Raw genomic sequence first — 17,362 nt, 5'->3', positions numbered from 1 at the left:
CTATTCTTCAGACATTCAGCTGCAGCTGATACCTTTGACATTTGTAGGTTAAGTGCAACTGGACCCTATGACCTCTAGGAACATGAAAAAAGGGGGGAAAAAGAAAAAGAAAACTGAACATAGTATGAGTATACGTTTCAAACCTCACCCTTCAGTGACAACATTATCTGGTGGCATGTTGACAATATCTATTCAGGCACATCGTAAATACTGTACTAGCAACAACACAAAACAGTAATGTCTATATTCCTATCCTCCATAACACTGCAACAAAACAAGAAAGAACACCCATGCCCACACACACACACACGCCCACGCGCACGTGCACGAGCACACGCACAAGCACGCCCGCCCGCCCGCCCGCCCGCCCACACACACACACACACACACACACACACACACACACACACACACACACACACACACACACACACACACAACTGGTATTAGAGCAGTGTTCAGAAGTTCTCCTTGTAGAAGTTGAAACCAAAGTGTTCACACTGGGCTTTGATGACCTTTGCAAGAGCAGGAGCACCACAGTAAAACACATGAACCTTTCCTTTGTTCTCCTCAGAAACTTTCTGGAACACCTGGCAAAACAACAAGACATTACACTCACACAAACTATGACGAAAAATGTTCTTCGACCACCTTTTTTCATTGACGAAAATAAAACTAAACAAAAACTAAGACTAAATATATATAAATATATATAATTTCGTCAACAACTAGTCTAAAATGTTAGAGGGGCTAGTGAGATCCAGTAGAACAAAGACAAGTTATCGTGGCTGCGCGCTGGTATCACAGACCGAAGATAACTGACCTACAAGTGTGAGCTTGTAGATCGGCTATTTTCGGCTTGTAGCTAAGTGAAAATCTGCCATCTGGCATCACGGCCCGCCAAAAATAAATCAACTGTAGATTTATTTGACTAAAACTAGAATAAAAGTAAAACATTTCAGGTGACTAAAATGTGACTAAAACTACACAGAATGTTATTCAAAAGACTATGACTAAAACTAAATCTAAATTTGCTGTCAAAATAAACATTACATTACACATACAGTACAACTGGACACAGGAAATATGGGGAGCCATTTAACCACACACACAATTTAAAATCACCAGGCACTTCAGCAAAGACAAAACTGAAAAATACATTTAGATTCAACTAAATAACGATCCTATCGCCTCCTGTATGTACTGTGGTCTCACCTTGCCCCACTCAGGTCTTCCTGGCTGTGTTCGGGTCCGCAGGCCAGTGATTGAGTCTCTCTTCTCCTTCTTGGCCAGCAGGTCTAGTGCCATCTGTAAGCCAATGGCCTTCATATCGTTCTTACAGAGAGCTGATGTCATGTACATATGCATCTCCAGGAAACGGCCTGAACACAGAGAAGAGTTATTTGTAGTAGCTGTAGCTGTAGGAACCATTTTTGAGCGGTGGTCACAACGCTCCTATACGTGGCCGTGTGTGTGGGTCTGTCTGTCTGTCTGTCTGTCTGTCTGTCTGTCTGTCTGTCTGTATGCGTGTCTGTCTGTATGTAGCCTGTATGTAGTACCTTTTGTGACCACACATGTTAAGGGAGGGGCGCTGTTGTTCAGGCCAGGCCAGACACCCACACACACACACACACACACACACACACACACACACACACAATATATATATATATTTGTTTTGCTGTTGCGCAGCCTCCACGACCACCGCTCAGTTCACACGGGTGTGATTTTTACTTAAATAGCTGTTTTTTTTTTAATATTTGTTTTGGGGCTTTTATGCCTTTATTGATAGGACAGTAGATTGACAGGAAATGGGGAGAGAGATAGGGAGTGATACGCAACAAAGGCCGCCGGGACTCGGACCGGCGACATGCTGTCATGCATCAGAGCCCATGTGGTATTCATGTTTATGTCTCCTACCCTCAGGCTCTTCATCAGCTTGGTCCATCTCCAGTTTAGTCAGCAGACTGACAAACCATTCAAAGGATTTTTGGTCTCTGTTAATCCAGATGAAGTCCACCTGCAAAACACATGCAATAAGATAATGTCACTTACATCAAGGGGAAAATACGCTTTTCACTAAGCCAGCTTGAAAATGAATAATACAATGATTAATAAATAGAAATACTTATATTAGTAATAATAGCTGTCAAACTTGAATGAATGAATTATGTTTGGGTGAACTTACTTTACGAAGTTTCATCTCACTGTTTTTAATATTTTCACACCAGGAGTAGTTACAGCTGGGGCAGTTCTGCTTTCTCTGCCGATATCTCAATAAAACATAACAAACAGAACACATAAAATACACAACAAGCTTTTCAAGATATCAGATACAGTAGTTTTACAGGGATCAATACAAACCTTTGTTTGTTAACTACATTTTGATAGTTTGTCCATGTAGCCTTGCCCTTAAAGTGAATGTGTTTGTTAGATAGCTTGAGAGTGAATGGGAAGATTTTCTGGAAACTTGGGAGGAATGATCAATCAGGTTCCCTGGACAGATGGTTAACGTTTGGGTCAAAACCTTCATAATTCAAGGTTACAACAATCAAGGTCGACGTCTGACTGTTAAAATAAATAAATAGAGAACAGATGGCTGGATTTTCATTAAACAGGAACTGGAAATGATTTGTAGGTTTCCCTGAAGGAATTGATAAAATCATACACCCTATTTTATACTTTTGACCATGTAGATCTGCCATTGTTGCTATTTTTATTTACACATTTCATAGAGTATTTTGAAGCTTTGTTTTGAAAAGTAACTAACTAGTAACTAAAAGCTGTCAAATAATCGCAGTGGAGTAAAAAGTGTGATATTCACCTCTGAGTTGTAGTGGGATAGAAGTATAAAGTATCAAAAATACTCAAGTAAAGAGAAATTATCCCAAAATACACACTTTGTACACACTCTCTCTCTGGTGTGTTTTGATGTGTGTCAGAGTATTACCTGTACATAATACTTTGTAGAATGGAGGCAAACGGAGTGATTCCAATTCCTGCTCCGATCAGAACAGCGTGTTCAGATGCAAAAATTTGCCTGGTGGGAGTCCCGTAAGGACCATCTACATGACACTGACAGACATACACACATGATTATAGTCTTTCCACGCAGTACACAAAGCATTTACATAATACATATTTAGAAGCTGAAATTTGTTTTCTCTGAAATACCTACAGTCATAATTCCAGGAACAACACACAATATTTTCTCCAATCTTCACACACAAATGTTATGAAACTCACAACCAACAGAACAAAATCTAACTCTGGCTCAATAGAGGGTATGCGCATGACATCATCATCATACCCAGAAGTTATGCGGGAACGCCTACTTTCTGGCCTTGACAGCCCATACATCCCAACAAGTGAACTAAGTCCTATCTGATTGCATTAAACAACGTTAAACTCACTTTGCCTCTGACTTTGACACTCAATTGTGGGTCCCTGACTAACAGATACATAACCACAGGCGTCCACCAGAGCGACTTATAAGCAAGGCGATCATATTCATATGCAGAGGATCCCAGGTTAACCAGGAACCAGAACCAATATACTCAAAATAATAACGAGCTTTACATTGAAACTAGGATGCCAGATATCCATCACATCAAAGAGACAATTCTCCATCTAAATCCATTGGTAGCTATTCAGTCACTCATTGTCATAACATGTCCTCACACCAACCACATTATAATGCGGTTGGTAATGTGAGGACATGTTATACTTATATACATATACTTATACATTTTTTATTCTTTTCTCAATCCCTTACACTCTATAGCTGGGTTTGTCTGTTACAGTAGGATAATGCATGTTGAAGAACGTGTGTGAATGTTGTATGAACTGACCTTTATGTTGCAGAACCGAGTGTTCTCACCCAGCTTGACAGAAACCTACAGAGAATCAGCTTGTTACCTTCAACAGGAATCTTGGACCAGTTGATGTTTTTTAAAGATACATGAATAAAAGCGAGTCCTTATAGCCTGCCCTACATGGAGCTGGGAACGTAGCTGTGTGTGAGGTGTTTGTATTTTAACTATTCCCCCTGACCCCAATCCTGCACTCTTAGTCCAGAGCTGACCTCTTTGATTGGGGGTCCCTCTCCTCTCTCTGCCTGGCCCAGGTGTTCTGACTGGGCTCCCTGTGGGCCCTGCTGAGGCGGTGCTGGATCCAGAGGGGTTCTGGAGCCATTCTGCCGGTACATTGTGAGTTCGATAGCCTTGTCCTCATTGTATGCTACAGTCCCACTACCGTTGGTCGACCCGAACAATTCCTCCTGTCAAGAGGCAACCAACAGATATGTCATCAGGATAAATGACTGGAAAAGATGATTATGTTATTGTGGGATGGACATTTGACTACAGGAAAGTATACAGACAGAGTGAGAATTAAGAAGATGAATGTGTGTGTGTGTGTGTGTGTGTGTGTGTGTGTGTGTGTGTGTGTGTGTGTGTGTGTGTGTGTGTGTGTGCGTGTGTGTGTGCGTGCGTGCGTGCGTGCGTGCGTGCGTGCGTGCGTGCGTGCGTGCGTGCGTGCGGGCGTGCGTGCGTGCGTGTGTGAGAGAGAGAGAGAGAGACCTGGGCTTTCAGCTGCCTTCTATTTCTCAGGCTGTTTGCTAGTCTCTTGCTGCTGACTGTCTGACTCTCTGGCTGTCTGAAGAATTCAAACAGACGGTTTGTCCACTGACCCATAGAACGGATGTGAAGCCAAAGAGTCTCTGTAAAGGACACAATAACTACATGTTAACTTAAATGATACATTAATTAGTATATCATAATATAAGCGTACACTATGGTCACCTTTTACACTATGTCAACTGTAAGATGCCCTAAGGGCGAGAAGCGACCTCGCCCGGTTGCGCACATGGGTGCGTGCACATGGGCGCGTGCGGTTTGGAATGTATACCCTAACCCTTCTGTTGAGCTGGTGATGAACAGGTCAGCTATATCCATATATGGAGTCTGTGAGGTCAGATGTAGAGGTATTGACCAGCTTCATATGGAGATCTAGGTGATGATCCAGTCCATGTATGAATATCCAGGGTTTGATGAGGTCAGTGTTGTGATCTTCATATATGGAGATCCAGGTGATGATGGACAGCAGTCTTGATTTGCAAATGAATTCTGTCTTGGCCATATGAAGCATCCATATATGGGCATTGCCAAATATGGGCATTCCCAGATATGCTCTTAATATTGATGACATCGGGACTGGGATCTCCATATATGGGCATGAAAGGGACAAGGACGAAATTAATTTGTAAGTGTGACTCATGTCATGGCAACCACACTTGTTAGATGGCACAATATGTCCATATATGGGCATTCCCAGATATGGGCTTAAAGGAGTCATCCAGACCAAAACACATATAGGGTTAAATCTGTCTTTTATCATACCCCTTTATACCTGCTTTAGTCGATTTTTTTCATAGCTGCCCCTTTTGCTAGATTTCGGCTGCCCCTGTTGCTAGATTTTGCGGGCCCTCTCATAACTAACAGAGTGTATAGCCTTTATACTAGTGCGGTTATTTCTTCAGCTTCAAAGTTAGTATTTTTTTATTGGATTGTGTTTACACAACATCCTGAGACCAACCAAACCGCTGTTTTGACCTCACAGGCACCCTTACTTGTCAAACGGCTTCTGCTCTGCACCAGAGCAGGGAGAGGAGAGGCTAGAAAGGGAGGGGAGGGAGGGGTCGGTTTGACAAGTAAGGGTGCCTGTGAGGTCAAAACAGCGGTTTGGTTGGTCTCAGGACGTTGTGTAAACACAATCCAATAAAAAAATACTAACTTTGAAGCTGAAGAAATAACCGCACTAGTATAAAGGCTATACACTCTGTTAGTTATGAGAGGGCCCACGAAATCTAGCAACAGGGGCAGCCGAAATCTAGCAACAGGGGCAGCTATGAAAAAAATCGACTAAAGCAGGTATGAAGGGGTATGATAAAAGACAGATTTAACCCTATATGTGTTTTGGTCTGGATGACTCCTTTAATATTGATGGACATAAAAGGGATTCTATTGTATGGGCATCCCAGATATGGACTTAATATTGATGGGCATAAAATGGATTCTATTAGTGTGGTTGCCCTAACAGGGCATCACCTGGGAATGTAGAGGTCAGCTCCATATGGAGATCTAGCTGATGATCAAATCGTCTCCATGTATGGATATCCAGGGTTTGATAGTCAGCAGTCTTAATTTGCAATGAATTCTCTCCTGGGCATATGGAGCGTCCATATATGGGCATTGCCAAATATGGGGTTAATATTGATGACATCAACAATCTCCATAAATGATTGCCAGAACAGGCTGTCTTGGTCACTGAGTCAACAATGTGATGTCACAACAGGTCAGCTATAGACATTGAGGCATTACTCATGGACGGACAGGATCTGCCAAGTTTCATAGTAAAACTGTGACCTACGGTCGCAATACAAAATATGGGAGGTCAACTTATCAAGAATAGACAATGACAGATGAGGGACACAAAAAGTAACCTCATACAAAGCCATAAGTTAGCCAAAATACTAAAGTGTGACTTATAATTAACTCTTGCATTACTGTATGTTACCTGACTGTTCTGGGGCACTGCTGATAGTGAATGGATGCCACTCGTACTTGGCAATGTCAGGGATGTTGATGTAGAGATAATCTCCAGGTTTAAAATGGAAGAACTGAGGCCGTTTAATCACCAGGTGAGTTACCTGCAAACATTTAAAGGGCTTAAGAGATTTATATTAGAACAGCATTACATATTTGTGAGATGCGATGAATTACTTCAACTTGAGTTTGAATCATTGCAAACACTATAAACTGTTATAGACCACTCTTTTAAAAGCACTAAAGTGAGCAAATTCATTTCAAACTAGAAGCAGTGCTCTTCCGAGCACAGGTCTCCACCAGGCCGTGCGTCCTGGTGGTGCTACTGTATAATAGGCCAGTGTAAAAAGGGTGGCATATGTTCTTCACCTTAGATCTTTCATGGCAATCGGACGCTGCATGCATGATTTCAAGCATTGTGTTCCAAAAATGTGTTTTGCTAAAGTCTACCTGCTGGTGGCGCTATAACAGGACAATGTTAAAAAGGTAGCATTTGTTCCTTGACCTAGTGGGAATATGTGTGGCAAATGTCACGGTAATCGCAAGCTGCGTTGATGATTTGAGGCATTTTGTTCAAAAACGGAGCAATCCTGCAAACTTTGGAAGCTAATATTAGCCAATCAGGATGGAATATGAAATATCAGACGGATCGGACTTGATCACATGACTATAGAGATACTGTGTACCGATTTGCATGATTTTTGGATAAAATCTCAAGGAGTAATATCCAAAAATGTGTTTTACATAAGTCTGCCCAAAGGTGGCGCTATAAAAGGCTGATGTGAAAAATGCAGGGCAAAGGTTTATCCTTAGCCTCTAGGGAGTGCGCTTACAAAGTTTGAAACTGATCGGTGGAGTTATAGGTAAAACCACAAATCGGGCTGTTATAGCGCCACCATGAGGCTGATAAAAAAAAATTAAGTGGCATTTCTTCCTCGGCCTAGTGGGAACGTGTGTGCGCGATTTCATGATAATTGCACTTTGCGTTTGTGATTTGAGGCATTTTGTTCAAAACGGCTCAATCCCACAAACTTTGGAAGCCAATCTTAGCCAATCAGGATGGAATATGCAAAATCAGACAGATCCGTGTTGATCACATGACTGTCGAGATATTGCCTACCGATTTGTAGGATTTTTGGACAAAATCTGTAAGAGTAGTGCACAGAAATGTCTTTAGCAAACATCGGCCACTAGTTGGCGCTAGAAAAGGCCCATTTGAAAAATTTAGGGCAGAGGTTCTAGATTGGCATCCAGGGAATGTGTGTGCTCACTTTGGCAGCGACCGGGCCAACGGCGACTGAGATTTGGCGCTCACAAACTGCGAGGACGCACGGACGCACGGACGGACGGACGCACGGACGGACGGACGCACGGACGGAGAGGAAAACATACTCTCCCCCATGCCTTCGGCTGGTGGAGACAATTAAGTTAAGCACACTTAGCAGTGCAAACCCTGCCTAAAAACCTGATTACATTTTCCAAGAGGAATCCCATGCAACATATCTTCTCTTTCTACATCTCTCCATTTCTTAGATACTAGCCCTTACCCGTTCAAAGATATGAGCTCCAAAATGATGTGCAGTGTGTGGGTTATGGGATGTGCACTGTGCATACAGTATATGAGGGATGGAAAGTAACTTTAACTGGTGCTTGCATGATAATATGTAGGAGCATCAATGTAAGAAATACCCGTTTCGTTTAATGGCTACCCCCCCCCCCCCCCCCCGCCCGCCCGCCCACCCGCCCACCCGCCTGCGCACACACCCGCCTGCCTGCACACACACACACACACACACACACACACACACACACACACACACACACACACACACACACACACACACACACACACACACACACACAGAGAGAGAGAGCTGGTTAAACATGTTGCCTCATGCTAGATGCAGAATAGATGTGCCTCATGCTAGATGCAGAATAGATAGTAGATACACCATAAAAATGCTAATATACAGTATATGATTTGTGAAAGTGACAAACGGGCTTCACAGTTATGTTAGGTGTGTTCATATGCTAATGGTGATGCGATTTCAGATCAATTGCTCCAGCCACTGAGGAGAAACGCTGTTTCAGACAGACAGACACTCACTCACTCACTCACTCACTCAGACATTCGCAAAATTATAGTATAGATGACCAATGAGGCAGCTTGCATAGCTAGTTCATGCAGACATCTCAGGGCAGAGTGCCACCCTGATCAGCTGATCAGTTACATGCACTCTCCATCTGATTGGGGCAGGCTATTTAAACCTCCCTGTAGTGTGGGGCCTTAAGGGGAGCAAATGCTAATTTCGTGCAAATTTGTCTTAAAGCGCCAAATTTTGCACAGATGTAGCCCAGGGCTTGCTCTAATGATTTAGCTAGGGCGCCCGAGTTTGCGACCTTCGGGGTCGCCACAGCGGTCAAATCAAGTTGGGCTCCCATCGACTTTCTATACAGGAGGGTTTCTGGGTATTTAAGTAGGATGTGAGGAGTCTAACTAGGGGGTTGTCATGATGCTGAATCCATTGCAAGCATTTGTTTTACACAAAAAAACATTCCTTGGGCTACAAATGGCCTCAGAAAACACTGGATTAGTGATGAAAAGTGAAAGTGATGACTCATCACTTTTCATCACTAATCACAGTTTTGTGGGCGTTTTCTGCTGCTGCTCTGCCATCTTGCTGCTCTGCTGCTGCTGCTTTGTACTCTGCGGCTGCGCTAAAGTTATTTGCTCCCACCACCACCCCAGCGTCCACCTGTGGGCTCTGTTTCTATGATTCCCTATGGGGGTCTATTTCATTTAATGTAAAAATATAGTTGATTATAATTCTGCTCACAGGGAATGAATTAAATGGGACAGAGCCGTAACGCCAAACTATGCTTCATATATCTATGCTCAGTTATGCTAAATAAAAATATATTCTAAATTCAATCCAAGAGTTGTCTGACTTGTCTGAATTATGCAATTTTGACCTCATTGATAATGACCTTGAACTTTGACCTTTTCAGTTGATCATACTGTATCTTTGGGACAGCCTACGAATAACTCCAATCACGTACTATAACTTCACAGGCAGATATACAGACAGGAATTAAGTTAAAACACAGAAATCTGAACTAGGATTGCAACAGAGAAGAATGGATTATTGTACAGTACAGTACAGTTTTTTTCTTTTATTTTTTTGGCAGGGTATTGTATGTTATTAAGATGAAATCGTATGTTGTTTGCTTTTTAATTTCAAGGAGGCTACGTTTTTCTTATAGGCCACAGACAGGGTTAATTTGAAATCTAATCCAAGAGTGTACAAATATACACTCCATTTGTACACTCCCTGGGGGAGGAACCCAGACCCACTTTGAGATGCTGTGTTTGATCTACTGTATATGCTATCCAAGTTACTTAGCACTTCATTATTTTCTTGGTACTCCATTTACTTTCACCGCTTACTCAGTTGTTGGTTGATGACTGTCACTTACTCTGATCTTACACTTTGTAAAACATTCCGGATAAATACCTAATTTTGTGTACCGATTTCAAAATATATGTTTTGTATGTATGCGATATAGCATGTCTTTATGTGTGAGAGTGCATGTGTGTGAGTGATGGTAATGATTACCCATCACCTATTTTTATAATATTGTTATGTGAATGGTCCTTCATAGCAGAGTCATTATGTTGCATAAACAGTAGCTACTGATTTTGCCCTTAATCCTTTTTTGTTGTATGGTTTGAGCTATTTGTAAAGCATACTGTCTGTGAAACGTTAATGAAATACAAATCATAAATACGACTTAATGCCAACTGAAATAATCCATGAAGGCAGATTATACAAGATATTTGGCTCTAGAGGAAGTAGACTCAAGTCAACTGGGGACAGCTGTACCTTAGAAGGCAGTAGATTTGGCTCTAGAGGAAGTAGACTCAAGTCAACTGGGGACAGCTGTACCTTAGAAGGCAGTAGATTTGGCTAGAGGAAGTAGACTCAAGTCAACTGGAGACAGCTGTACCTTAGAAGGCAGTAGATTTGGCTAGAGGAAGTAGACTCAAGTCAACTGGGGACAGCTGTACCTTAGAAGGCAGTAGATTTGGCTAGAGGAAGTAGACTCAAGTCAACTGGAGACAGCTGTACCTTAGAAGGCAGTAGATTTGGCTCTAGAGGAAGTAGACTCAAGTCAACTGGGGACAGCTGTACCTTAGAAGGCAGTAGATTTGGCTCTAGAGGAAGTAGACTCAAGTCAACTGGGGACAGCTGTAGATACCTTAGAAGGCAGTAGATTGACCTCCACTATGTAGAGACCTCCCATGTGCGACACAGTGATTCCTACAATCTTCTCCGTCAGGAAGGCCAGGCCTGGAACAACAAACCACTTCCAGAAGTTGGCACAGTGGACCACCAGCAGAGACCAGACCAACACATAGGACAGGTGTGACCAGTAGAATACCTGTGTGGAGACAGCAGTGGTGGAAAAAGTACTAACATGTTTTACTCAAGTAAAAGTATAAATACTGCAGTGTAGAAATACTTTGTTTCAAGTAAAAGTCCAGAATTCAAAATGTACTTGAGTGAAAGTATGAAAGTATTGACATCAAAAGATACTTAAACTTACCAAAAGTAAAAGTACAAAATGTTTGAAAATAGCAGAGCTCACAACGTGTCGACGTGTCGCATCGCAATGCGTTGTGAGCTTGTAGTTCGTCTATTTTCAAATATAAAATAGTGGTTTAAGTGGTTAATGTATGTTTTATAATATTGTAATTTATATTGGCAAAGTAACTAGAAGCTAAAGTTTTCAAATAAATGTAGTGGAGTAAAAGTACAATATTTGGATCAGAGAAGTAGTGGAGTAGAACAGGGGTTCCCAAACCTTTTTGTCTCAGGGCACCCCATGAATATTTTTTTTCAACCGAGGCACCCCTACATTATATCGTCGTTGTCGGGTGGAAACCTTGTATGTCCAAACCCTTCTCTTTTTGTGTTAGTGAAAATAGCCGATCTACAAGCACACAACGCCTCGCATCGCTTGTAGATCTGCTATTTTCACTACTTGCGTGGCACTTTTGTATGATGAAGTAGGGCTTTTATTTTACCAAAAAACATACACATTTGTTTGAGTTGGAAGGTTTTTGCCTGACAGTGACGATATTGATCATTTTCACTTCCAGGCCAGCACCTTATATTTATGGCATATTTTAGTGATTATGTTGAGAGGAAAACGTTGAGATAACAGCCATTTTGGTTGGAACTCACTGAAAATAACTTTGTACTTCAAGTTTAAAATGATACTAAAAAAAAATGTAAGTGTCCGAATAAATTACAAATATTATCAAATTATCTCGCGGCACCCCTGGACTGCCGTCACGGCACCCCAGGGTGCCCCGTCACCCACTTTGAATACCACTGGAGTAGAGGTAAAAGTGTTGGAAATTGGAAATACTCAAGTAAAGTACAAATGCCTCCAAATTGTACTTAAGTACAGTACTTAAGTAAATGCACAGTCCCCTCAGTTACTTTCCACCACTGAGAGACAGTAGGCTGTTGCAGTAAATAGGCCAACATTGGTAATAAAGTTTGCTTCCTCTATTCATAGTATTGTCAGAGAGATGTAAGATTTTGGATAACCACGCCCCCGGAGAGCTGCTGTAATGCAAACAATAAATCTTGTCTCCTGTTGCTGTCAAACACAGCTAGTGTGTTACCGGTATGTAGGCTACGTATGTTATACTTGCTGGCTATAATACTTGACTTTATCGAAAGAGTTTATGAATACTTGGAGACGGCCTGGGCCGACAGTCTTGCGCATCTGTTGGTCAAAATGAAAATACACTTGTCGGCAGACTGACTTCTATTACTATATATGACCTGAATGGCAGAGATGAGCCATCAGAGTGATTAGCCTCTTTGGATAAAGCCAAGTATTATAGCCAGCAAGTATTATAACATGCGTAGCCTATACAGTATAACGCACTAGGTGTGTTTGACAGCAACAGGAAACAGCCAGCCAATCGAGACAGCCAGGGGCACAGTTTGGATTACAGTGGCTCTCCGGGGGCGTGGTTATCCAAAATCTTAGGTGCATTGAAGAATCACGCGTTTCTGAGACCACTACCTCAAAATGTCCGCTGCGTCGCACAAAGGTGCTGGAGCAAAGCACCATCAGACAAATCATGACCTGTAGTATGACACCTGTTACAGACGCTGTGCCCACGACCCATCCAATACCAGGCCGCGTTGTTAACACATATTCCCAAAGACTATTGTCAGTCGTCTCTGAAAGATGGACTGTACAAGAAACATAGACACAAAGAAAGTGAGAGAGAAAGAGAGAGACAAAGAGGAGTGGGGAGAAAAAGACTGGTTTAACAACCAAAGTAAAATATTAAGGCATGCAATACCCAAGCCAACTGTTAAGGCATTGGCTAAATTCTGTTCAGTGTCTCTTTGCCACACATGGATGAAAGAGACAATGCTTCCTGTATCTGTTATCTGTATCCTGAAACACATATTTTTGAGTTTCACACTAATCTTTGTGTTCAAGAATTTCTTGTTAAATGGGAATGCAAATAAAGATGTTAAATCTGTGTGTGTGTGTGTGTGTGTGTGTGTGTGTGTGTGTGTGTGTGTGTGTGTGTGTGTGTGTGTGTGTGTGTGTGTGTGTGTGTGTGTGTGTGTCTGTCTGTCTGTTTACTATATGTGTACAGTATGTGTGCATGTACCAAAGTTGACGATGTGTGCGATGGTGTGTATTAATGTGAAGCAGAGAATAGCGTAGCCCACAATCTGATGCAGTAAGATATTCTGGTCCAGTGGGAATATCCTTGCTACCCAGGTCGTCCTCAACCAAGTTAGACAGCGACGCAGCATCAACACCTATGGGTGCACACGCACGCACGCACCAGCCACACACACATGCACGCACGCACGCATGCACGCACACACAAACATGGATTATAACCTAGTAAAAAACTATTGGAATGGTATGAGAAATATCTATATCATGATCTTGAGAGATAGTTTGTACCAATTTGTGTGAGCTTTGGAGAAAAGGAGAAATTGCTGCAAAAACTATATTTTGAAGAGAATCTTGTCAGGTAGCTGAATGGGCAGTGCGTTATTATTCAAGGAATCCAGGAAGAAAATATTTTGAATTGCTTAACCTACGGTTCAAGACTTAAAGGCAAAAACGGGAAGGGCCCTGTTATCGCCACACCATTAGGTTGGGGGCCATTAGGTTGGTTTGAGGGGCAGAGGTTCAAAGACTCACCACGACAAAGGTACAGTTGAAGTTGAGACACTGTCCACAGCCCTTAGCCATCATATACCATATCCCGCCATGTTGATGCTGCCACATGGCAACAGAGAAGAGCAACAGGTTGAGGCAGGCGTATGCACACAAGAACAACAGCTTTCGAGTGTTGTTGTGCCAGTAGGCCGGAGTCAGGTAGCGAGGAGTCTGCCTTTTCTTCTGCTCCATCTGTGGGGGCTTCAACCAGTTGGCAGCACTGGAGTGAGAGGGGTGGAAGGGGAGAGAGAAGTTGAGAAAGAGTGAGAGAGTTAGAGAAGATGAGAAGAAATACACATACAACAGGTTGTGTAAAAAAAGTACCGGTAAGACGGCCCTAAAGGGCGAGGTCACGCCATGTCTTGGCCATCTGGCCAAAAGGGATTTGGTTCCCCTGGCATCACAGGGATCTCCATATATGGCAATAAAAAGGATTTGGTTCCCCTGACATCACAGTGATTATATTGGCATTCACAGATATGGGCTTAATATTGATCTGATATTGACCTCAGGGCTCTCCATATTTGGGCATAAAAAAGATTTGGTCCCCCTGGCATCACAGGGATCTCCATATCTCCATATATGGGCATAAAAGGGATTTGGTTCCCCTGGCATCACAGGGATCTCCATATATGGCAATAAAAGGGATTTGGTTCCTATGACATCACAGTGATGTCAGAGGATTCTGTTAGTGTGACATAACAGTGAAGCCAGAGTGTGATGTCAGAGCGGCAAACCCATTCTGTTAAGAGTGGTTCCCCTGACATCACAGTGATGTCAGAGCATGATGTCACACTGAGTGATGTCACACTGAGTCAGGCGTGACCTACAGACAGACAGAGATACGCGGACAAGATGTGCCGGTTTTCATAGTTAACTGCGACCTATGGTCGCAATGATTATGAGGTTCTCCGTGACTGCAAAGTTACAGTAAGGCTTAGGGGGCAGACCTTATGGTGAGGTTCTCCATGACTTCAGGGAAGGTCTCCAGTTCAGCTTTCAGTTCCTCGAAAGTAATGGAGCCACTGTTGTCCTTATCGGCTGACTCAAACAGGGCGAGGGTCAGGTCATCCAGTTTCTCCTCTGGCAGAGAGATGGCACTCTCACGCAGACACGACTTCAGCACTGTCCTCAGCTCATCTGGATCAATAGAACCACTTCCTGCACGTTAAGAAAAAACAAACCGGAATCAGTCTAAATCCATATAAACTAGAGTCTGACAATGATATTAAGTTCAAAGTCAGCAGTCACAGGATTTGACCCTACTTCTACTTCAGACCCTAACCCTGACCCTGACCCTGACCCTGACCCGTGTTGTGTCGTGTCGTGTCGTGTCGTGTCGTGTCGTGTCGTGTCGTGTCATGTCATGTCATGTCATGTCATGTCATGTCATGTCAACTTACCGTCCACATCATACACTTGGAATAGAAAGCGTAGTTTGTCAGTCTCACTGCCGTGGATGAGCAGGTCCAGAGCTTTAAGAAGTTCATCCAGACTGATCGAGCTGCTGCCGTCCGAGTCAAACAATGCAAAGAAACGCTCTGCAAAGAAAGACTGCACAGCACTTTGCATTAGAAATAGTTTTAAGGCATAAATGTGCACATGACTGCACTCAGTATCCCAGTATCTACCACACACACGCGCGCGCGCGCGCACGCACGCACGAACGCGCGCGCACGCACGCACGTATCATAGCTTGTGTAATCTACCTCTTTGACATTGAGTGCTGTTTTAAACTCATCCAGGTCGATCTCTTTATCATCTCCTGCGATGCTTTCAAACTGCTTGGTGACCCACTCCAACCAGCGAGCATCCTCCTCAAGAGTCATGGTAACCTGTTAATAAAACAAATCACTTACTTAATAATACAGCATTTACTCCTAATGCAGTAGAGTGGGCAATAAATCTGGGCATTTTGTCATATCTTTTCACCCCTGGGCCCTGCCTCATGGTCATGGTGTACTCTGGTCCATAGCGTTAGAGAGAGTTCTCCTTGACTCCTTCAAACGCTATCGACCAGAGCTAGTCATGGTGGTGCTATAACAGGGTGTTTTACGTCTTGGCCTATAGGCCATAACCCTTGAATTGTTGGTCATACAATCAAAACATTTCCCCCCTGGATTTATTGGATAACGATGCAACTCTCCATAGGCCTAATAGGCCAGTAAGGCCACACCCATTTCTGTCTAGATTTACAGCCATTTTGCATTTTCTTAAAAACAATGCTTTTCCTAGATTGTGTACATTACTCACACACATCGCTACACGTGATCTTTGAAGTCATCTGAAAAACATGTATCATCATTTTTTTTAGGGTGCTTCTGGACAAACATCTGGCTTTGTCCGGGCTCTGAAGCGTGGCATCTGCCCTACAACTGGCCTACATCTTGCCACAAAGTGCTCAAAGTTTGTTGTCTGGGCTCTGAAGTATGGTCTACATCTGACCTACATCTGGCCTACATCTTGGCACAAAGTTTGTTGTAAGCCCAGTGTCACATTGTCCAAGCTTCATGTGACGCTTAATGAAATTAACTAGCACTGCTCACTTCACACTAGGTGTGATTTTTTTATGTACACTGTATCTTCCAAATATACAAAAAATCACACCCAGTGTCAAGAGAGCTGTGCCTTTTATGTGTTCATTTCATTACTTCACATCCCGTGAAGCTTAGCCAATGAGCCAAGAAAGAAAATCATCTTGAGGGTGAACTATACCCTTTAAAACTACTCTTAATGACTAGACAACTTATTCAAACAGTAACTTAATTAATGTAGCCTAATTACCAACGGAATGGTTTTGTTTCAATAATGAGTTTCTTCATGAATTCCTATAAACGGGTGGTGGCATATAGACTCATATCATTCCATAAATAGTAGATTTATTAATTGTTATGATCGGAGGTTACAGCAGTCTTTTGTCATTGTATGACTGTGTCGCTTGCCGAAAATAACAGATTTTCGCATTCGGGTTTTATGGGAATGTCTTCTGTTGCTGGTGGAAACATTTTCCTGGTTTTCTAATTATATTTATATTTATGGAAATATGACACACTTTCACATGTGTGTTTCCCATGAATCCCATCTGCATTTAACTGTTTTTAAAATACTTATACTTCTTTTTTTTTTTGCTCCATTTCCAGCATAGTTGGACTGTTTTTATTTATTAAAACTTTTCATCCAACATTTCTATACTGTCATTATTACTGTATTATTACTTGTCAATATTCATACATAATCCAATACAATCCAAAACATCTTACCTCTATTAATTAGTTGTATCTCCTGAAGTGCAAAGACAGTCAGCTGCTTGTAGAAGAAAGAGTTATAAAAGTCTTGTCTTACTAACAAGCATGTCTCTCTGTTGTCTAACCCAATGTCCCTCTGTCTCAGGCTGGAGACATGCTCTAGTCATAACAGGGTATCTATTAGGCTCAGACCGAGCTCCTAGCAGGATGTCTCTCTGTCTAACAGGCTGT

At 42.4% G+C, this 17,362-nt stretch overlaps 1 protein-coding gene across 1 annotated transcript; it reads right to left on the bottom strand.

Moving 5' to 3' along the window:
- Positions 1-458: 458 nt before the first annotated feature.
- Positions 459-15,715, bottom strand: LOC308294718 (NADPH oxidase 5-like; the record flags this gene model as incomplete). The annotated part of the gene is made up of 16 exons (XM_080737515.1): positions 459-590; positions 1,216-1,382; positions 1,921-2,020; positions 2,189-2,273; positions 2,951-3,075; positions 3,852-3,896; positions 4,085-4,279; positions 4,581-4,720; positions 6,577-6,709; positions 10,866-11,048; positions 12,714-12,886; positions 13,321-13,474; positions 13,869-14,106; positions 14,837-15,047; positions 15,290-15,440; positions 15,596-15,715. 16 exons carry the CDS (start codon positions 15,713-15,715, stop codon positions 459-461), a joined length of 2,352 nt encoding a protein of 783 aa, XP_080593641.1.
- Between the last annotated feature and the right edge of the window lie 1,647 nt (positions 15,716-17,362).

Source organism: Nannobrachium achirus, assembly GCF_963921795.1.
Source record: "Nannobrachium achirus genome assembly, chromosome: 11".
In the NCBI taxonomy this organism is placed as follows: domain Eukaryota; kingdom Metazoa; phylum Chordata; class Actinopteri; order Myctophiformes; family Myctophidae; genus Nannobrachium; species Nannobrachium achirus.
This window is presented reverse-complemented; position numbering and strand designations above follow the sequence as displayed.